The sequence below is a fragment of the Anarrhichthys ocellatus genome, unplaced genomic scaffold, assembly GCF_004355925.1.
Source record: "Anarrhichthys ocellatus isolate YVR2014 unplaced genomic scaffold, GSC_Weel_1.0 scaffold5, whole genome shotgun sequence".
NCBI classification, from domain to species: domain Eukaryota; kingdom Metazoa; phylum Chordata; class Actinopteri; order Perciformes; family Anarhichadidae; genus Anarrhichthys; species Anarrhichthys ocellatus.
Window position 1 is genome coordinate 7279959 of NW_022280035.1, and position 22737 is coordinate 7302695.

General features: G+C 40.5%; 2 protein-coding genes across 2 annotated transcripts; one reads left to right on the forward strand and one right to left on the reverse strand.

Moving 5' to 3' along the window:
* Positions 1 to 32: 32 nt before the first annotated feature.
* On the forward strand, positions 33 to 8810 carry rsbn1 (round spermatid basic protein 1). The gene is made up of 7 exons (XM_031844823.1): positions 33 to 707; positions 1833 to 2479; positions 3704 to 3841; positions 4201 to 4343; positions 4498 to 4665; positions 5042 to 5150; positions 5246 to 8810. The coding sequence occupies exons 1-7, from the start codon at positions 101 to 103 to the stop codon at positions 5804 to 5806; spliced, it is 2373 nt and encodes a 790-aa protein (XP_031700683.1). The 5' UTR covers positions 33 to 100; the 3' UTR covers positions 5807 to 8810.
* On the reverse strand, positions 6727 to 21712 carry ptpn22 (protein tyrosine phosphatase non-receptor type 22). The gene is made up of 26 exons (XM_031844822.1): positions 21424 to 21712; positions 18757 to 18865; positions 18067 to 18143; positions 17852 to 17947; positions 17699 to 17737; positions 16713 to 16784; positions 16430 to 16489; positions 15982 to 16124; positions 14363 to 14429; positions 14172 to 14249; positions 13900 to 13986; positions 12901 to 13459; positions 12712 to 12798; positions 12499 to 12576; positions 12234 to 12305; positions 11993 to 12129; positions 11606 to 11633; positions 11333 to 11431; positions 11125 to 11193; positions 10905 to 11032; positions 10695 to 10722; positions 8998 to 9060; positions 8635 to 8738; positions 8517 to 8547; positions 8345 to 8428; positions 6727 to 8262 (listed from the first exon to the last, which is right to left on the reverse strand). Exons 1-26 carry the CDS (start codon positions 21523 to 21525, stop codon positions 8201 to 8203), a joined length of 2559 nt encoding a protein of 852 aa, XP_031700682.1. The 5' UTR covers positions 21526 to 21712; the 3' UTR covers positions 6727 to 8200.
* Between the last annotated feature and the right edge of the window lie 1025 nt (positions 21713 to 22737).

The following is a 22737-nucleotide window of genomic DNA, read 5'->3' on the forward strand; positions in this document are numbered from 1 at the left end:
AGGAAATGAACTACAAACTAACGGCAGGAGGACTACACATTTTTCGGACACCTGCGCAGTAGAATTAGCGAGCCCCTTTAAATGTAGCCTACGTGCAAAGATGGCAGCTCAAGTAGACTTGCTCCGGGCCAAAGTAGAAGAAGAGAAGGTGAGGGACAGGCTTGATAGATTCATCAGAGAGAAGAAGAAGAAGAAGAAAAGGGACGCGTCGCCGTCAGCTGACAAACGGGAGAAGTCTGCGAAAGAAGAGAAGAAAGTGAAGCTCCATCACCACCATCACAACCACCAGCACGGTGAGCACCGGACCTACCAGCCGCACCAGCTGCAGCAGAGTCCGAAACCACACAACTTCAGCGCAGATAAACATGTCCCGCACATCCATCCGCAAAGCCACCACCACCACCATCCGTGCCACAACCGCGGTCTTACCAATGGCACAAAAAACCTGCAGCCGACTCTGCCGCCGCCTCCTCCTCCTCCTCAGCCGCGGAAGGCACCAGAGCAGCTGCAGAAGAGGAAGAAGAAGAAGAAGAAGAAGAAGCAAGCGGTGCTCTCTGAGCCACCTGCGCTCTTCACGTTCACGCCTCTCAAAGTGGTCAAGGCCAAGCCCCAGGATTTCAAAGAAAAGCATCGGGATAAAGACCTGAAGCTGAAGAAGGAGAATACCGAGGCAAATGTGAAACACGCGGAACTCAAGAAAAAGAAGGGTGAGTTTTTTATTTTATGCATATATAAAATGGGTTGGTTAGGCCAGGCCTATCTATTAAAAAATGGTAGGGATATATATATGTATGTATGTATGTATATATGTATATGTATGTATATGTATATGTATGTATATGTATGTATATGTATATATATGTATATGTATGTATATGTATGTGTGTGTATATATATATATATATATATATATATATGTATGTATGTATGTATGTATGTATATGTATATGTGTATATATATATACATATATACATATATGTGTATATGTGTATATATGTATATATACATATATGTGTATATATGTATATATATGTGTATATACATATATGTGTATATATGTATATATATGTGTATATATGTATATATGTGTATATATGTATATATATGTGTATATACATATATGTGTATATATGTATATATATGTGTATATATGTATGTATGTGTGTGTGTATATATGTATATATATGTGTATATATGTATATATATGTGTATATATGTATGTATGTGTGTATGTATGTATGTATGTATGTGTGTATATATGTATATGTATGTATGTATGTATATGTATGTATGTGTGTATATATGTATATGTATGTGTGTGTGTGTGTGTGTGTGTGTGTGTGTATGTATGTGTATATATATATATAGTGTGTATGTGTGTGTGTGTGTGTGTGTGTGTGTATATAAATGTGTGTGTGTGTGTGTGTATATAAATGTGTGTGTGTATATAAATGTGTGTGTGTGTATGTGTATGTATGTATGTGTATATATGTGTATATGTATGTATATGTATATATATATGTGTATATGTATATGTATATGTGTGTGTTTATATGTGTGTATATATGTGTGTATATGTGTGTGTGTCCAGGGACCAACATAAATTATTTACAACTGTTATATTTTAAAATTATTTTAAATAATCTGAAGGTGCATGACAATTAGTAAATACGTTTAATAACTCCTGCACAACAATGTTGCTACTGTGGGAAGCATGCTGATTCATAATGATGAAATCATGCATTGTTTAGAAAATCATCGCATGTGGTGTTTCCCTTCCACTCTGTGTACCCTGCCCCTTCTACATTTTCCTTTATTTATGCACCTGTAGAGCCAAGGCCCCACAACGGGAATGTCAAGTCTCTGACACTGGAGGAATACCTCCTGAAGAAGAGAAAGAAGAAGAAGAAGCACCGCGAGGATGAGCACGGTGCCAAAAAGGTCCGGTTCATGCACAACAAAGCGGTTCAGACTGTGGGGCTTGGGGCAGACCTCACTCTGCCCGTTCGCCCTGACCCGCCTCTGCCAGGCACCAGGAAGCATGAAAGCAGAGACACCGTGGACAACCACCAACCCTACCTCCGTGCCCTCAAGCTCGGACACGTCCCCTTCCTCTCCCACCAAGACCACTACATCCGCAGCTCCTGCCTGCAGACGGGCACCTGGTGCGGACGCTTCATGCACGAGGAAAGGCAAGCCAATGGCGGGGGATCAGTTCTGCATGCGTATGCTGATGAGATCGCTGGTCTCAGCCCGGCTGAGATGGAGTGCTTTTCACAGGAGTTTCTGGAGTTGGCCTTTGCTGAGACACCCAGAGGTGCAGCCTCGTATGCCTTGGCAGTGGTGCACAGTGCAGCCGCCTCCCTACCTGACTTCCTGGACTACTTTGCCTTCAACTTCCCCAACACGCCGGTCAAAATGGAGATACTGGGCAAGAAAGACATTGAGACCACCACTATTGCCAACTTTCACTCTCAGGTATGTGAAAAAGGGGAAGAGGCGTTTGTACGAAACAACTGCACTTTTATCACAACCAAACTCATAGATCATATCTTCTGATGAGAGTCATGGTGGTGGTGTTGTGGATCAGCTCAATCAGCCAGTTTCCTTTTTTTAATTTGGTATGAATTAATATGATTGTCTTTAGCATGTGAGAAAATAGCGAAGAAATGTCATGCTCCTTTTTGTCCAGCCAGCAGTCTTAAACGACAAAAACTTTCCATTATAAATCTAAGAAAATCAGCAATTTTCAGAAATTGGAGCTAGAAAACCTTCTTACAAAGCTTTTTAAAATGACCTAAAATGCTGAATGAATTATCAAAATTTGATGGTAGACAAAACAAGAGTGAAGTAGAATAGAATGCTCGCGTATAAAAAGTATAACGTATTAAACCCATTGTGGCATGGCATGGTTGTAGCCGGTTACAGTCAGACCTCATGCTGCATTGTGAGAGACCTTTTTGAAGAGGAACTCTGAACTCAAGTAATATGGATCTGAATACCTGTATAAAAGAGCTGACTGCAGTGTCTGTGGGGCATAAAAATACGTTCAAGAACATGTTTGCCACCCAGTAGACTCAATCCAAAGGGCACCGTCGTTCGGTCTTAAAAACCTGTGCCAAGTGTTCCCTGTTTATACAGAGATCTAATGTAGTCGCTTTGGATGCAGGATTATATCTTCCCTCGCTGCCTGAGGAAGACGTCAGAGGAGAACGAGTGAGTCAGGATGTCAACATGTGTAATGTTAGATCTGCAGCAGAAGGCACAGTGAGAGCCAATTTGTAAAAAGAAATTAACCAATATTAGTATAAAAATCACAGGCGGTGGTCTGCAGTGTATCTCCTCGACACAATCATTAGCATGTAAGGTATGCCATCAGTGTAACTGTACAGAATTACAAGGGTCTGTTAAGCTGCTGTAGCTTCGTTAAAGCCACTCCCCTGTGGCCTGAGTGCAAACTCTACCTCTAGTTTAAAAGATTATATAAGTTAAAACGTAATATTTTACTGTTTACTCTAAGCAGTGATGACAATACCAAGGAAGTGAGTGTTGTGTAGTTATGATACATACATATATCTTTTATGTATACTAACTGGAAAAGCGGAATGTAAAGTATACGGTACACAATATAGTATGGATACAATTAGTGTGTAGGATCGAAGGGCACACACTGAAAGACATAACCTGTTTCTCCTGTCCTAGGTGAGCCGGACTTACTGCTCAGGAACATACCGGTCTGGACCCATGAGGCAGATCAGCTTGGTGGGAGCTGTAGACGAGGAAGTTGGAGACTATTTCCCAGAGTTCCTTGACATGCTGGAGGAGTCGCCCTTTCTCAAGGTCCAACAGAGGAAGATTTGTTTTTATATTTATTTTTTATAAATATTCTAAGGAGCATAGTGGTGGGGGGGTGGAGGGGGGGGGGGTGATTTGTACTCAGCCTTATGTACTATACCATGCTTTGGCAGTCTGAGCAACAATGGGCCTCATGCAAGAACATTTTTGTACGAGTGGTTCTTGCATGAGGCCCATTGTTTTTGCTCTGCCTGCCACCTGATTGGAGGACTTTGACTCATAGTCCGTAATCACGTAAGGTATTTAGTGTTTTATTTGTATAAGGTGGCCTGTCATTTTTCATTTGTGTCACCAACATACTGTTTGACTCACACAAACGTCTGTCTGTGTGTGCGTCACCACAGATGACCCTCCCGTGGGGAAGCCTCTCCAGTCTGAAGCTGGACTGTCGCTCTCAAAGTGACGATGGGCCCATCATGTGGGTGCGACCAGGAGAACAAATGGTGCCCACTGCCGACATGCCCAAGTCTCCGTTCAAAAGACGCAGGTACCGCTCCAGCTGCAAGGGAAATATACAAACACGGTTCCATATCCATACGATGTGAAATACAGGGGAAAAACTGTTGTGATTATGAGTTTAGATTGTGAAAGTATTTTTGTTCTGTCCCTATCCTCTCCCATCCTCTCATCTTTTTGTCTAGGTCCATGAATGAGATCAAAAATCTGCACTACCTGCCGAGGGCCAGTGAACCCAGAGAGGTTCTGTTTGAGGACCGGACTAAGGCCCATGCTGACCATGTAGGCCAGAGCTTTGACTGGCAGAGCACTGCTGCTGTGGGGGTTCTGAAAGCTGTGCAGTTTGGAGGATGGTGAGCATCTTTTAAAGTCAATGAAGCTCGAGCTGGTGTTCTTGAGAAACTGGCATGAGTTAGCTGGAGATTTTTTTTATTTATTATCCAAACGAAAAATCCCGCCCAGTGTCTCTTTACCAATGAAAGTAGCTCGCAGCACTAGCTGCTAAATGTTGCTAAATCTAGCGAGAAAGTAGCCAAGTTGGCAGCACTGACGTCCCTCCCAATGCCACTGTCGGGATGTCAAGAGAATTTCAAGAAATATAACAAAAAATATTTTGGAAGAATATTACCAACCCTACCTTTTTTAAATGTTTGCATTGACATCATATGTAATGAGGAAGGAGAATGCAATATGTCTGTGTGTTTTATGCTTTTGTGCAATCTGTTATAGGAATAACCAACCTCGAATAACCAAAGACGTGGTGTGTTTCCAAGCTGGGGACTTCAATGAAGTTGTCCACAGGCTGCAGCTGGATCTGTATGAGCCCCCAGTGTCTCAGGTGAGGAACTGGTATTTTACATAAATAATCCATTAGGATCTATCTCTTTGTTTCTAAAATGTTAAGCATGAAACCACTGTATTGTTTTCATGCAGTGTGTCCAGTGGGTAGACGATGCCAAGCTCAACCAGCTGAGGAGGGAGGGCATCCGCTACGTCCGTGTCCAGCTCTGTGACGACGACATTTACTTCATCCCAAGGAATGTCATCCACCAGTTTAAGACCGTGTCTGCAGTCTGCAGCCTGGCGTGGCACATCCGCCTCAAACAGTACCATCCAGAGGGCAAGGGCAAGGAGGAGGAGAGGCGGCCCAATGATCTCAGCTCCACCTTTGGGCGATTCTCTTTTGCCTCCCCTGCCAGGCCTGACGCCACCGTAGCCCCCTGTGCACGGCCACAGGCGGACAACATTCAAGGTGGCGTGGCCAAGACTGAAGAACTAGAGTTCCAGAGGCCGGCAACACCTCCCCGGGAGCCTCAGCCAGCCCCTCCACAGCCCACCAAATCTGCTCACGTGCCCCCAACATACCGAGATCCCCACCTTTTCTCGAAAAAAGTCCACCCTGGTTGTACACCTTCAAAAGGGCCCATCCAGCTCTCGTCCACACAACAGCGTTCCCTAAATGACCCCACAATCTCTCTCTTCCCACCGGGGTAAGAGTGAACCTGAAAGAAGCGTTGACTAAATCTGACGCCTGCGTCAATCAGGAAGCCTTTAAATTATTCTTCACACTCTTTTCTGTATCCTTAAATGTTCATGAAATGTTCCAATATGTTTTTCAGCCAAAGGGATTCGATGGGACTGTGTAACATTTTTAGCACTTAAACTGGAACGCTCTACTGTCTCATTCAAGCTGTGTGTATCATGTAAAGAAACTGTTCTTTACATGAACAACTATGAGTTGCCAACTCTTACTGTGCGACGTTTAATCTATGTTGAAGGCGCCGCTGTTTCTTCTTTTCAGAGAATTACTTCATCGAAGCTGGAAAGTCTGCGGCAGGTGGAGTCGTTGTTTACATATATACGATATGATTACTCTCGACGCATGATATCGTCATGATACTGTTTTATTCATTTCAGTGACAAAGTGCATATAGACTGACCTTACCCAGAAGGTACGTGTAGTTTCAGAGATTGAGGATGTTGTCTGTAAAGCTGGGCCTTTGCCATTTGAATCAAAAGCTCGCCACACTTTTGATTTCCTGGATTGGTTACAGCCAGTAAACAAAGGAAAATCTGAATGAGTCTTTGGTTTCAAATGTCTCTTTTAAATAAAAGAAGATACATTTTTCTTTGAGTTGAGAATTATAATTATCCAATTCATCTTCTAGCACTTACCACTTTTTTTTTTTTCTTAAGTAGCGGTTTGGGCAATTTCTTTATTTAAAAAAACATTTTATACAATGCCCCATTTTCTTACTGTTGCTACTATTTAAGATATTTCATTATATGAACACAGGTGAATAACCAGTGCTGGATATTTAAGATTATTATCTAAGTATAGGAGCACCTCTAAATGATTGCACTTAGCAATAATTGTCTGAATTGTTTCTTCAGGTGTGGAGTATGTCATCAGAATTTGGTATGTATATATTATGTTGTTGTTGTTATAGCTGGGAACATGGGGATTCATTTGATATAAATTCACTCTCACCTTTTAGTTTTGAGCTGGTTTTGTCACGCGGGTGATGAGGACCATTGTAGAGGGTTCCTGTGGTAGGGTTCGAGTGTTATTGTGGGGATTTATATTGTGAATGCCTGTTTTTTTCTTATAGGTGGAAATAATGAGTCCTGTATCAAAATGATCAAAGACTGAACTGTCCTAAAAATAACGTTAAACATTGTCACCCAAAGTTTCTGATCAGATTCACAGTTCATCTGAACCTCCGAGTCCTTTTATCTACTATACAGGAAGTGATGTTGTGATACTGCCTGTGCTCTACCACTGGCTATGTTTTAGTGCCTTGTACTGTGTATGCTTTGCCTCAGCTAAAACTGTGAGGGTTATTTATTGATGCCGTAGTGCATCTTGTTTAGTTTTTTTATTTATTACAAATATTGCTCACGTGATGCTTTTTATCTGAACGTTACCTGAGAGATACAATTACTAAGTCATAGTGTCATGCCTACGAGATCCTGTTCAGTTATTGTTTTAGTTTGTCAGAAATATGTTTGTCTTACTAGCTCAATGTAGGAATAAGTTACGATACCTTTGTACCTGTTGTGGCGCTGTGTTCTAGCACCAGTGATTGATGTTGTTGATGTTTGTACTGAGGCATTTTGAATCAGTGTTGTCAGTTTCCTGGGTGATCAGTTACAGACAGTAGAGAAAACACAATAAGAGTGCAGAGACTTTCTATATTTTTAATAAATAATTTTGTGTGTAACCAGTGTGTATAACACTGTTTAACTGTACAGGTACATCATATGCATAGTCGGTATACATCACATTCACTGTACCTTTTGACAAGTTGACAATCCTTTAAAATTAATTTATAAACTAAAGATGGACGTGTTAATTATGGCAGAAAAACTAAATGACACGCATTGTACACTGAATGATGTTTAGTTTTTTGTCTTTATAATAGAAAAAGTGATGAAGTAGATGCAAAGTCATACCGGTTTTCACATTTCATTCCAAAAGCACAAATGCACACACATAACGAAATATGTTTTAGTATAACAGCGTTGCTTTAAGCATTAAAACAAGAAGTGTCAAACTTCTCACTGCAGACTGCCCAAGCAAATTATTCTATCGCCTGAGTTTTTGAGTCAACATTAAAGTCATCGTTTGCTGTCCGTGTTGTTCAGTGAGCGATGCTCACAGATTAAAAATCAACCTTAGTTGACATCCTGTACAAAGTGCATCAGAGCTGGTAACGAGGTACTTCCTGTTCTCTGCTGCTGAGGGTGCTACTGTGCTGTGCGAGAGAAGAGAAGTGCGTTTCAGGTCCACTGCATACGAGTCCTATAGCGGTGCAATGGATTATGTTGATCACCATTACAAGAACAGGTCCAGCTTGGATATTTAGAGATGGCTGACTCTAAATATCAAACCCAGGTCTCTGGATAACTCCTGGGGCCTTTTGGCTTTCCAAAACGGTTCCCAAATCCTGTGGAAGGTGAAGATGGTGTCACAAAAAAAATTGTATGTAACATTGTATAATATCTTTATTGTATAATATCATATCCTACCAAATTTGAACACTGAAGATGAAGCGCCATGTGCTGGAGGTTGTGTTCCAGGTTGGCTGGGAGCCGGTGAAGGGTCAGTTTTAGCTGAGAATATAGTTTTAAAACGTGTTAATCCTACTTTTCCTATAAACATCAGTTCATTTATTGAGCTAACAGTTAAATAAACACTTACGTTTTTGTTTGTGTCTAAAAAACTTCAGACTCTGGGACAAAGGAGACAAAAACATAGATTTAATTTGCTACATCTAAAAATGTTCTTTTTAACTAGCTGCGTGCAGCTCTTGTGTTACCCTTGATCGAGACAGGTCCTTCTCGTTGCTTTTGTCTGATTTGTTTCCTGATGTCTCAGTCTTCAGAGAGGGCCTGCGGTTCACATCATGCTGCCCCACTTGCGCTAAAGAACACAGAAACAGAAAGGGAATAAAATGATTTGCTGCATTTTGAAACTGCCCGGATGGTGACCCCCCCCATGCACTCACTACATAATGGATTTGTGAGAAAGACCACCTGTGTTGTCGATCCTTGAACAATTGTTTTATATGACAGAATGTTGGATACGTGTATCTAATAACAAGTAAATGTCTAATAATAAGAGTGTGTGTGTGAGAGAGGCTGCAGTGTATTGTTCAGCCCCTCTATCTGAAGCAACTCACCACTTCCTGCTCCAGCCACGACCACAGGAGGTGGAGCAAGCTGCCGAACCGCAGTAAGGGGCTCTGCAGTGGAAACACAATGATAAACTGTCCCTCATACAGACACAATGTTTTAGATTAATCATGAACAAGACAACAACTAACATGGCATTTTCCCAGTCAAGCTTTCATCTCTTGTTTTTGGTAAAGGATGCCTCCCGGTGGTGGAAGATAGGTTCCTCTCAATACCAACTTCAACCTTAAACAAATGAATGGATCCCACTCAGTATTATCTGTGTGCCCAAATTATAATAGAATAAACCTCCATTGTTGTCTAAAAGCTTGTAAATATTTCTGTCATTATGATGAACATGAGCACTTTATATTGAGTCGAACCCATGCACCGTCCTGCTGCTGTTAAAGGGGAAGTGCGGCCATTTTCAAAATTCAGATTATTCCTATGGTCTAAAATAGTACAGAAATGTTAGTAAACATGAACAACTCTCTCCAAAATCCCTGAACTAGAGTGCTGAAACTCAAATGGGTGATGTCATATAGTAAGTATAGTCTGGACCTGCTTCATAGACAATGCATTGGGAAAGATGTTATAGATGACACTGAGAGCACCCAGGGGAATGTTCTGGGTATATGGGCACATTTTCTGTTTCAGAACTGAGTACACCACAATATCTTAAAGCTCATTTGGGTATACAAAAAAGAGGGGGGTGAGGAAGCCCCGGCCCCAGTTACTGCAGCTATATGCAATATTTTTCAAGCCATTTAAGATAATACAATGCCTAATTATCTGTACATCACTTGGAAAAACCTGACAGTTGCCAAGGGAAAAAAAATCATCCTTTATAACCTTAACACAAGTGTTGGAGGATGACTACATTTTCACCCCTGCCGCAGTACAAAAAAGAAAATGTCTGATGTTACTGTTTTTAAGACAAATAACATAGGCCTACATATGTTGGGTAGGATTTTCGCGTAAACAGCATTACTAATCTTATTTTTGTTGTACTATGCTGGAGTACTACTTTTGACAAAACATTGGGGACTGAAGCCCCAGAAGCCTCATGGCTCTGCCCCTGGATGACATCACATGTTAGAGACTTACTTCTCTGGTTTCTGGCTTTGAGAGAGAGTAGTTCATGTTCACAAATATTGATTGAACTTCTCTAGGACATGAAAATAACATGTTGGAATTCTTAATTTAGGTTGTGTTCCACCTTAATGCTGTGTTCACAGTACCGGCGACACAGCAACAGGCTACAAGTCGTTTTCCATAGAAGCCAAGTGACATGCAGCCACAAGCGACGGGTGTGACACGCTACAAATCAAAGTCGGAATGGTCTCAACTTTTTTTCAGCATTCCAATGACATGATGAAGCACCATCAGCCAGCTCCCAGTACTCTTTAACAACATAACTACGCCAACAAGCGCTTGAGCAACACTTCAGCTGCCACTTGCAGACAATGTAGCTGGCCACACTTGGCGGTTCTGTTGCTTTTGTTGTGAACATAGCATAACTCTAACTGAAAATAGTCCCCAACAAATATACCATTTACTCCTGTTTGAGAAATATTTGATCAAACCTACAGTGCCCAGCTGTTTAGCAGACACATTTGGAATATTGCTGTCTTTTACCCGCCAGGTCAGGTAGAATGAGAGCACAAGAGGAAGGAGTCTTCATCCATGACATCAAATAGCTTACCTTGTCTGGAACTTTTAGCTCGAACACTCTGGGGGGGAAAAAATGAGAGCAAATATGTTAATGTCCTATAAAATGGAAGCTTCTGACATTAATTACTGAATGGAAAAGCACTGAGATTGGTAAAGGAAAATGAGTCGGTGCGTGTCACTATTTAGTGTGCTGACAAGCAACTGTAACCCCCAGTTTTTTGACTTGTATGATAGTCATTACCTTGCTCCGGCTCATAACAACGTTGAGGAATTTCTTAGACTGAGCGGTGCCATCCCACTCAGATGAGAAGCCTACCCTCGGTAAGGGCCACGTTGAGGGCTGCGGGAAGAGTGCGGTTTTCTCGTGAACTGTTGGAAAAGAGCATGTCACTTAGACAACAAGTACTGCAGCATGAGCCTAATTGTGTCTCTCTGTTGCACGGAGGCAATGATATACACACTCTCTTCTGTGGTGAGGATGAAGGACTCGGGGGTTCTGTCAGGAAGTAGAGGATTCAGGCTCTCCTCAGCTGCACAACCAAAGATAAAAGACTTCTTATTAAATAACAAGGAATTCCTTTATTTTCTCTTTGTGTGGGTTTGTATGTTATGATGTTATAACATAGACAGTAATGTTTGCGAATTTTTCATTCAGTGTGGTGAGTTTACTTTGAGGAAGCAGCGGAGGAGTCGGTGGTTCCTGAGGTGGACAGTGAGGGTGGAGGTTTGAAGTTATATTTGATGGAAGATCAGGATGTGTTTCTGGAACTGTAGATATCACAAGAAAATACTGTTTAAATCAAAACAAACGTGTAGTAATTTCATATTAACTGGCAGATATAATGTGAAATGTTGAATCCCTCTCAATAATTTGTCAGGTGCCTTTATTTTTAGCCAGTGCGTGCGTATACATATTTGCCCTGCGTGTAATAAATATCTTACCTGTGAAGGTCATCTTTACTTTCAGACTCTACAAGAAAGAGAAGAATGTTGCTGTTACATAACTGACATTTTAAATGCTCGTAATATTTAAATATTACATTATTTGTACAAGGATGATTTCAGCAACCCATCAGTTCAAGTGTAAACTTCATGGTAGTGAAAGAGGTTTGAATCTCCTTTTATTTGAGCCACCACTTTACAATGTATGGTTTGGGTGACACATGTATCATCCACATTCTCCATTGGCCAGAGGTGTCTGTCAAACAGATGCTGACTTCATTATGTGCTCAAATAATGTGAATATGCATATACCTCATCATCTCACAAACCCTCATGGCACTCACTTATGGAAAGTCACACTTTCCGGCGAAGAGACTTTATCCTTACCTTACTCCTCACCCATGGTTTCGTTTCACTCTGAGATGCAGAGGCAGCTGGCACTGAGTCACCAGACCATTCTGAAGACATTCCTATTCTGTTCAGCTTCACTGCCGGCTTGACCTCTGACTTCAGCTTCACGGGGGCTGAAAGATAACCAAGAATAATCAATTTAACTATTACATTTTGAAGTTAAACTTATATTCAGAATGATTACTGTTGATTGTGATTCATGATATTGTGAAGTCACCTTGATCAAGTGGCAACTCAAATGATTCTGGGGTCCTCTCAGGAAGTGCGGGGGCAGGGGAGGGGGGGCTGCCTGGAAAGATATATCATCGTTTGTTTTGGATATTTTACTCCGCATTTCAACATCGAAGAGTCACTCCACGTTTAAACAAAACAATTGCATTACAAATAATGGGATCAGTCATCTTCAGAGATGAGGCACTAGAAGTAAAGCGTAATTGAGTGTTCCCAAAGAACATATTTAGGAGTTTCAGATATTTTCTCACTTCCCAACTCCCTGACAGCCTCAGCAGCAGCATTGGGTGGAATGATGAGCGTTAACCTTTCACAGGGATCTGGGTGCTCTGAAAAACAAAAACCATAACATGTTATATATCCCATCCTCTAAAGTCCAGGATATATGTACAGAGTATAAGCTTCAAAGAAACTAATGATTTATATTCCAGATTTTGTTTTTAATCTACACTGAGAACACCAACCTGCATCCACAGCTATTACATAGGATTCAGGGGTTCGTTGAGGTAGGGGAGGAGGTACCTCCTCATCTCTACGAACTTCAACAGTACCTGCAAAATGCACATCAGTTAATGCAAATATCTACAACATTGAATTCCGCTACCCTGTTGTCTCTGTAGTCCGGACTAACATGCACAAATATGACCATTTACCTGAGGCAGGAGAGTTAAGCTCCAGAGTCTGGTCATTCAGACACAGGGAGGGCGTGCTGAAGATGAGGCTATCTGTCCATTGTTTGGCGTCTTTAGTCAAGTCCATTGGTGCTTCCTCTGATGAAGGGGAGCTCATTGGTATGTCAAAGTAAGGGTCTTCCACCATCAGACAAATGGCTGCTGCCACAGCCGGTGAAGGTGAAGGGTTCAGTGATGGTATGTCATCGCTTTCCTTTATCCTCTCCTCTTCTGCAGGGGCTCTCTGGCTGGTATGCGCCTGTGTTACGGGGATCTTAGGTCCCTCCTGCGGGTCCTGGATGGTCGGGGCCTCAGGAAGCGTTCGGAGTAGGTGCCATTGTTCCTGATCCCTCGGCAAGTCCTTGGCTCTCAAGGCAATGTGGTTTTCTGAAGCGGAAGGCAAGGGAGTGTGGTACTGTTGCAAAACATCCCTCTCCTCATCAAGAAGGTGCTGGAATTGTGGCCGCAAATCCAACTCCTCACTCAGGTCAGAGAGCTCGCTTTCAGTGTCAGTCGTGATGGAAGATGGGGCCGTTGTCACCTGGCCAGTTTGAACAGATGAGTGAGTCACAGCAGCAGCAACAGCTTTTGATAAATAAAGACAATTTGCATGTGCATGCATTCATGCTTGGCAATACATGTAGTATTATGAAGTATGCAATATTATGCAGAGGTCTTACACTTCACAAACAAATCACTAACTACTTGTGTTTAACTTCAAGTAAAGCAGAAGTGTTATTGACACAACCTTCATAGTTTATTTGTCTGCAAATGACTGACTTTCCTGTCCGATCACATGACTGCATTCTGCATCATTGCTACTGAAACCACAAGAGAGCCTGCCACAGCGCAGCTGCTGTTTCTGCCTTGCTGATCAGGATGGTTGTGCTTGTCGATTGGCGGTGGTGGAGCCAGTATTATATATTTCCATTGTATTTTTATGTCTGCCTCATTCACAAGGGAGTGTTGTTGATCGCTCACCTTATTTCTGCAGGTCTGTGCCTCCAAGGACTGCAGATATCTCTCAAACAGCAACTTGATGGTTCTATACACCAGCTCATATTGCTCCTGAGGTTAAACAACAAAAACCTGCTCTGTTAGGTGACACAGCCCCGGGGCATTACACACAAAACACAAATCATCAAAAGATCTTTGATGGGAGGAAGCAACTGACATAAAGAATTTCCTGAAGTCTGGTTCTGCCAGTTGGAAGATTTGTAACAAGTGATGCTTTGTTTAAAAAAAAAAACTACCTTGGTTTGAACCACTGAGGGCCTCTGGGTTCTCATATCTTGAACCAAGTCATAGATATTGAAATCTGGAGTGATCATCTAAAAACAAGCACACAAACAGCACAATCCAGCTTGAATCTTTACTGTTAAATGAATCTTACTTTAGATGGATAATGTGCAAAATGTATTGAGGAACTGCAGGTATTTCTCACCTGTTTCTTCAGGAGGTTCCAGGTATAATCAATGACACAAAGGACACCTGTCCTACCACAGCCAGCACTACAAAAACAGCAGCAAAGAGTCACATTTTAACCACTCAGCTCAGGACCCTCAAATTGGTAAGTAAAACATTTGTGATATTACGTTCTTTTTTCTTTGGCTGTTGAGGAACAAATTCACGTTTTGCACTTTTGACAGCTGTCTAGTAATGATGTCACTCAGAAGTGGGGTGATTTCCTGGTATGTAGGTTGCATCAGTCACTTACTCAACATTCCATTTCTGACACATCATCCTCAAAAGGTGTGGGCACTTTTTCAGATCGCATTTACAGTATTTATATCAATAACTAGTCAAAATATACAGCAAAATTAGCTAATTAGTCATCACAAAGAAAACAAAAAAAATGTACTTTAACGGACTATTTCTCATAAGGCTTCACACTGCAGCTGTTTAACCAAGCACAGAACACACACATGCAGATGCTTGTGTGGATTGATACAAGTCACAAGACTGTGTAAGTTTCAGTAAAAAGGTGGATGTGGGTTTTAAATCAGCCGAAGTGTAAGGGCTGGAAAAACTGAGGGGAAATGCACACATACACTTTAAAACCTAGTAGGCCGTTGGCTAACCGCCTACACACAATTCCTGTTTCAAAGACAAGGGAGGAGGGGCCTAACCTCTAAGGCCTAAAGTAGGGGACATACACATTCTGCCCACAGGAAATACGTTCCCATAGTAACTACTCTATGAAAACTAAATGTGTGATCACTGTTTGCCTGCAATAAAACAAGCCCTGTCCATCATAATATCATAACAACTATTCCAATTTTCAAAAAGTCTTAAAATGTTTTTGTTTTGTTTGTCTTTATGAAATTTATATAAGTTGTTCAATATTGATTTAATGCTGTTTTAATGCTCCATACGTCTTAAGAGTGTAGAGGCAGACACAGTCGACTGAGTGTTGAGGTGCTAAATCATTCAGAGCCGTGAAGGAGACAGGGAGCCTGTCAAAGATGCCGTGACATCAGTTCACTGATTACTTGGGAAGCCCAGTTAAAAGAACATCTGCAATAGTAAAGATTAGAGAAGACCAACGCATGAATCTCTTTGCATCAGATATGGTCTACTTACTAAATTCTAAGGTTGAAAAATGTGGTCTTACTGACAGAGAATGCTTTCTTAAATTTAAGTCATAATGACACTAATGATACCAAGCTTTTTGCATCCAACCATTGAGACCGTTGTGTTTTTTCCGCATAGCTATGTTGTTTAATTAACTTGGACTAGTGGGAGCATGAACAGTGTGCAGCCCAGTGGAACACCATACAGAATGTATAGAAAGTATTTGAAGCATGTTTACCAAAAGCTGAAAAACTTAAATCAGTGTAGAACCTGACAAGGACCTTTCCAGAAATACCAACTAGATGCTTTCATTATTGCGGATTGCACGATTGATATTTGTTGTGGATTTTATCATAACTAAAATAGCTATTTATTTGTTTATCAACTGCAAACAGACCCCAACAGGCCTAAAAATATTCATAATAGATGGATCAAGATAGTTTGTCTTAAGGAGATTAAGTAGAATTGAATTCCATAGAGAAGCCTGACCTGCAGTGGATGCAAAAGGGGACATCGTCATGGGCTTGATAGGATCGCATCTCGTGCAACATGTCCAGAATGGGAGGGATGGAGTCTGGTACACCGTGATCTGGCCAGTTGAAATAGTGCAGCTGTTTCAGAGTTCGGCTACACTGCAAAAAATAAAGGCATTGCCGACATTGTAGACCACAATGTAAGCTTCTTTACAAAGCACAAAACATGTTTACGTGTTTTTTTTTTGCAACTGTGTCATTGTGAAAGCTGAATATGTACATAAATGATTTTCGTAAACGTTAGTAGATCCTTCCTCAAAGATGTCAAATATGACTACATGGGTCATTTCAACAACTTCCGCTTGTCTTTGCAGCAAACAACAAATTAATCTGCTAATCTCTTGCTTGTCTCAGGAGAATTACCGTTATTCTTACAGTCAGGGTACAGTACAAACACTACTTACGTTGCGATAAGTCACCCTCAACATCCTTGTCATATAATCTCCTTTGTTTTCCTCAGAATCCTGTAATGAGTCAGCAATGCATCTTCAAGGTCAATATTTATTCTTTCTGTTTAAAAAAGGGTGCATCAATTTTTGTATTTTATTAATAATAGCATTATCATTGTTGTACGACACATGTTGTATGAAGATAGTGTGAGATTACAATGGCAACATGTTGTGGAACACTTCTACAGAAACCCGCCAAAGTAGGAAGTGTGACTACGAGAATAAAAACAATACTCACACAGTAAACTGTGAAAGGCTCACACAAAAATGGCTGCTCTTGTTTCTGTGGCCAGTAGCGCTCACACTTTTTCTATAAAAAGAGTACAGAAAGCACAGTGTTTTTCACATTTTACCTTTCACACAGTTTGAAACTGTTTTAAAAACACAACAGACATGGCTTTGTATGTATGTACAATTATATTCCTTGCTTAAAGTTTAGTTCATATGTTTGTTCATGTATCTTTATAATCCTGCAATCATGTTCCTTTGGGTTAGAATTAGTTCACGTATCGTCACAGTCGCACATTCATAAAGCTATGAATAGTCACGCTTTTCATGTACTTCACGCTCATAAAATCATGTAAGTTCACGAAGAGGCCTTGTAACAGTGTTGCCCGCACTGTGTCCCAAAGGAACAAGATGTCCTTTGTGCATACGCTGCTAGGTCAGCATGACCGGGGGAGCTACTGTAAACTGTGGAGCACATACGAATGTGTAGTTGAGGTCAGGAGTTTAGCAGAGTCATTAGAATGCAGATGGTTGAATGGTACAAAGCCTGGGACGGAACAAAGCTTAATTTAAACAACGCACATGCACCCAGAATTGTCAATGTAAAGATGTAGGCCGTTATACCGTTAGTTAGTCTCCATAACGAGCTTCTGGCGGAAGAAGAGCGGGGGACATTAGGTCCACCGCCAGGTGTACATCCAAATAGTGGCTTCAGGTCACCACCACTAAGCTAAAAGCGGACTCGTGTTCAGTGTGATGATGTTCAATAGTGTCATTTAGCTAAGACTAGTTTCTCATACTGGGAGGTTTCCTCCCACCCTGAACGTGAGGTCACAGCAAAACGGCTGGTGTATGAATATGGTGAATGACCTCGCATTCTGGTTTTCAAAACCACAGCGAGCTGAAGGTAAACTGACTCACAGTGCTGATGGTTTACAAGCAAATGGAACACAGTCTTTTGAGGAAAAGTGGAATGTAGATAAAAAATGATGTTACCTTTCCCATCTCAAATTCTCGACAGGCCATTATCACAACCTATAGCCAAGGAAATCAAAGGGTCAGTTTATGTAACCAAGCACCTAGTTTTGAGAGCAACATTATGTGTTAGAAAAGACCTTATTGTGTCCACAGACGACAGGCGGGTCATACCGTGATGTTGTACTCCCAAAGCATCCTCAAAAAGTCCAGTACTGTGTGAGACAGAGGACCCTGAGTAGCAATGTAGGCACTAGAGCCTGACACTCCCTGCAGACAAAACATAACTTATAGTCAAGAGATGATAGTAACATTTGCTTAAACCATATTAGTTTCATAAATGTACAAATGCAATTTATAGGAATATTGTAAGGACACTGTTAATTTACCTTGATGAAACTGGCGTTGATGTATTCGCTGTCATTTTTAGCAGTGGTGAGAGTGAGCTTTACTCTGGTGTGGTCGACTAAAAGGAGATGAATATGTAGTTACAAGATCAACGTCACACAACGAAGGAGTATTTGACAGCGCTGTACTTCACAACCTTATGGCAAAAAAGAATATAGAGAATTCGAAAAAAATATCTTTAGTATTTTTACGTTTTTCTGGATGGACATATTCCACATCGTCCAATGGTTATAGATATTAGAAAAAACACTATTTTTTATAAAATAAATTAGATATGATGTCAACATAATTAGTCACATTAACCTAGAAAAACACAAGATAATTATTTATTACATTTTAGCTAATCAATATCACCGTGGATAATTCCAGGTCATCGTACACATATAAATTATTTTAGGACATAATTTGCATACCATGCCATAGAATAGTTTTTATATATTTACATCTAAATGTCACTTAATACCGTAAGCCATTATGATTCTTTGATCCATCTACACACATTTTCAGCATTAGTATGCCAGATGTTTAAATATATGGAGGTCAAATGACTTTTGGACCTACATAAATTTAGAGTCCTAGTCATATCTTGTCTGAACTGCCCTGATGCAGATTATGCAGAGGTATAAATGGCAAACCGCTATGTTCATAAATCTGCCTTGAGCAAAGCTTACAGGGAACGATGTCTTTGTATCGGTTCTTCTTGTTGTTCTCTTGCTTTTCTGCTGTCTTGGTCGGGTAGGTCTTGTCAGTGCGGTACTTAATCGACTGGTTTTTCAACCTCTGAAAAACAGGAAAGATATAGAATCCTACATTCAATTACAGCATTTTAGTCATAATGCACAATGTCAGAGAGCTTTTTGGTAACCCTTTCTATGACGCCCATGCCGATAATACATTGTTAACATACTTATAATTGCATTTTAATCTGCTTAGCAGTGTATAATTATTGTCATACATATACATGCAGCTTTATAACAATAGTTATAACACATTATAAAGCATGTATAATGACTTATAAAGTCAAGTATCATAATACTTTATACTTCAAGGATCATAGTGTATTATAATTCCCATAGTTGTAATACATAATAATCATCTTTTAATGCATTGCAATGTGATTATAAGTTACTCTAATTTGTTGTTGGGTGCTCTAAGTGAAGTAATGACATTCCTGATGTATAGGTTGACAATACATTATAACCTGGTTATAAGTCGCTATAAGTGTCCATCATTCAGCTGTTAATCATCAAAATGTTTTGTCAAATTAGAGTACTGAATTTATTTTATGACCTGTAAGACAATTTTACAACATTTAGTGTAATGTTCTTGAAAAGATTGAATGATATTTTCACTTAACTTAATGCAAACAATGACCACTTATAGTGACTTATAATCCCATTGTAACGTATTATAACACTGATTATAATGCATCCATGCAAAAACAATGTCAGTCAATGACCTATTACGGTACTTGACCTTATAAGTAATTATGAAATGCTTTATAATGTGTTATGCCTATTGTTTAATAGCATTATAAATATTGACTTACTTTTAACTATAATTACACAGTGCTATAAGCAGATTATAACACATTAGAAGTATGTTTATAATGCATTATAGACATGGGCGTCATAGAAAGTACTACTGTCTTTTTTTTCTCACTGTATATCACACAAAGTAACATGCTTTTCACCCCACGCAATTCTACTCTGCTGATAAATCAAGTTGCGTTTAGAATGTGGCTCTGGTGGGTAAAATACTAACTTTATGAAGCTCGATTTTCTCTCTTGTTGAGACTATGTATTAGATTGCCTTGCATTATAAAAATGTTCCCAGTATTATGTACCTAATAACCTGTTGTATTTTTAGAGTGCATCTTGTTTGATGTCTGTTCTATTTCACACTGTCATGATTTTGGATTCCACAAAGATATAGTAATAAGCTGTACTGCTCATTGACTAAACATAACGGGTGCAAATGGGAGAAAACTGCTTCTCTAATGAAATATAATGTAACATCTAACGTGCATTGGTTTATGTTGAGGGATTATATGACCGGATAAAGTCAAGTATACAGTAAACACAACTAAATTATGTTTACCCAACTTTTGATTAGCGAAACAAAGTTTAAAAATAACTCATAATCAATGCTGTTATATGAGTGGCAGCATATCCGGGCAAATTAATGAATTAATGTTTTCTATTGAACAATAACTATATATATATAGTATATTGTTTTTTGTGTATTGGTGGTTGTGTGCCTTACAATGCTTAAGTTAATTTAGGAACCATCTTACTGCTCTGACACAAATCTATGATAGTTGTGGTGCATTTGTATAATTAAAATAATTCATACCATTTTTTGCATAGTAGTTCAGTCTTACAGGAGAGTCAAGAAAAAGAGGGGCCAAATAGCAGGCATGTTACACGTGACCAAACGCACAATGGTCAGTTTTTTGTGATTCAACCCCGGATGACCAGAATCTGTGACTCACTTTACTAGAAATTGACACGATGGTTTAAACACTGAGAGGATTTCCATCCAGAATCTACTGTGCGAAAGGTCTGATTCTCAAATTAAAGTCACGGCTAGTCCAGGCTTACAGGATTTGTTGAGACACTGGTCTTTTTGTTTAGAGGCCAATTCTACCAGTTCCAAACAGTCTGCTAAAGGCCTTGCAGACCATCTGTGCCGCTAACACTACAGAGTGCTTTTTGTTCTTAAAGGAAGTGATGCAATAGAACCCTTCCTTCAGAGTGGCCGGGCTGGGAGCAACATGTGAAGCACAGGGGGCTGTCCTCAGGCACTGGCATGTCACTCATCACCATGGCAGCAGCCCTCTGATGATGTCATCCTTCCACTTCTGAGGAAGAGTTTTTTTTTGTGCATACATGTATGTGCTTCTGTGTGAATGTTCACGCATTGTTATATGTAAGACTGAAACGTGATACATGAATAAATGATTCGACTAATTGAATCTTTGTTTGTTGTTTAATGTTATAATGTATTTGCTTATGGGTCCTTCTTGTCCATGCGCCTTCAATGACAAGCATCAGTGCAAAGAGGAAGCATAAATGTGGCGTGACAATAGCAGCGTGGTACTTCCCTGAACAAGACGCTTTTGTGAAATTCTGGAACTCTGTAAAACTATGAATTTTCCCTCTCGTTGTACTTACTTTCAGTTCATTCAATACCGCTAAACATCGCTATTATGACATGGCTTCTGGTGATGTGATAACGAGAGCGACGAATTGAATAAGTCTACTATATGGAGGCTTCATCTATACTTTTCACAACAGTGGGCTACCTCAACCAAAGAAACCAAACCGTTGACTCACCATAAACTCCCCAGCAATGCCATTAGGCGCCTGCTCGTCCACAGCCTCCTGTCTCTCCAGCTGGACCAGGAAGTTCCTCAGTATCCAGGCCTGCTGCTCCATGGCTGGTTGCACACTCCCTGGGATAGGGCACCTTTCACAGGCATGTCAGGACACAACGGTCCTCGTCCAGGGGTCATGGATTAGGGTCGCCAAGGCTTGGGTTCAGGGCTGTGGCGCTTCTGTTGCTGCTGTACAGAGCACTTCTCTATTGCAACTGTCACATCAAGGAACTACAGTGAGGGAACGTGTGAACTGTCTTTGAGGAAGCAAGAGTAAACTAACAGGTTCTGTGGTCAGATTAAAAATATTGCCGCGCCCCCTGGGTGTCTCTCACTGGGTCCTAAAGTCACCCGGGTGTTTCATTGCATGACAGCAGGACTAGAAGAGGAAACACACACACACACACACAAACACAGTGGGCCATACATTTTTGCATATGAACAATCACAAACAACTGTTAATATCCAATGTGAGAGTGCAATGCAGGCAGTCTAGCCTGTTGGACAACATTCCAGAAGCACAAGAGGGGTGGAGGAGGGATGTGGGTAGGGATGGAGGCAGAGGGAGTGGTTAAGAGAAAGACTGCATGAGGATCCAGAAAATCCTGATGTTCTGAGCCAGCAATTAGCAGCAACGCACTTCATTTTCTAGGTCTGGGGTGGCCTAAACTATGGTCAGTGTGCCAGCTGCAAATGGTCTGCACTGTATGGACATTGCACATTCTAGATGTTGACTAAAGTTAACTGTAATTATATCTGTCTTAACCTCTTGGCATTTCTGACTGTTCTATTTGTTACATCTTAATATTAAACTTATAGATTTACATCTTACATTTGCATCGCAATGTTTTAAGTGGGCCTTTAGGCCATGAACAGAAACCAAGAATTGGACATTTTCATCTGTTATAACTTTACTTAATTACAGATTTAGACATAACATCGAAACCTTGGGCCATGCACATTCGATTTTAAAAGCACTTGATTCATTTAAATTAAATTTAAAGAGCAGCAGATACAGAAACACTTTCTGTAATGTGGCCACACCAATACACTACTGTGAAGTCGAACAGCAAATGGTTTATTAGTTATTTTGATAGTAAATACATTTTCTATGTCACATGCACATCTGTATATGGCTCACAATCAAAACGGTTTGGCCAACCCGACTCTAGGTCTTCATGGCTACTGTTTGTCCACAGTAGCCATTTGTTTTAGTAAACCACTGCACAGTATCCTAGACAAAATACTATCACGTAAACTGCCATTTCTTGTA

Coding starts and splice junctions, on each gene's coding strand:
- rsbn1 (XM_031844823.1), top strand. CDS start 101: ATGGCAGCTCAAGTAGACTTGCTCCGGGCCAAAGTAGAAGAAGAGAAG. Junction 708..1,832: donor GGAACTCAAGAAAAAGAAGG/GTGAGTTTTTTA, acceptor ATGCACCTGTAG/AGCCAAGGCCCCACAACGGG. Junction 4,344..4,497: donor TCTCCGTTCAAAAGACGCAG/GTACCGCTCCAG, acceptor CTTTTTGTCTAG/GTCCATGAATGAGATCAAAA.
- ptpn22 (XM_031844822.1), bottom strand. CDS start 21,525: ATGGAGCAGCAGGCCTGGATACTGAGGAACTTCCTGGTCCAGCTGGAG. Junction 18,866..21,423: donor GCATTGCTGGGGAGTTTATG/GTGAGTCAACGG, acceptor CCTGTTTTTCAG/AGGTTGAAAAACCAGTCGAT. Junction 11,033..11,124: donor CATCCTCACCACAGAAGAGA/GTGTGTATATCA, acceptor CTTTTCCAACAG/TTCACGAGAAAACCGCACTC.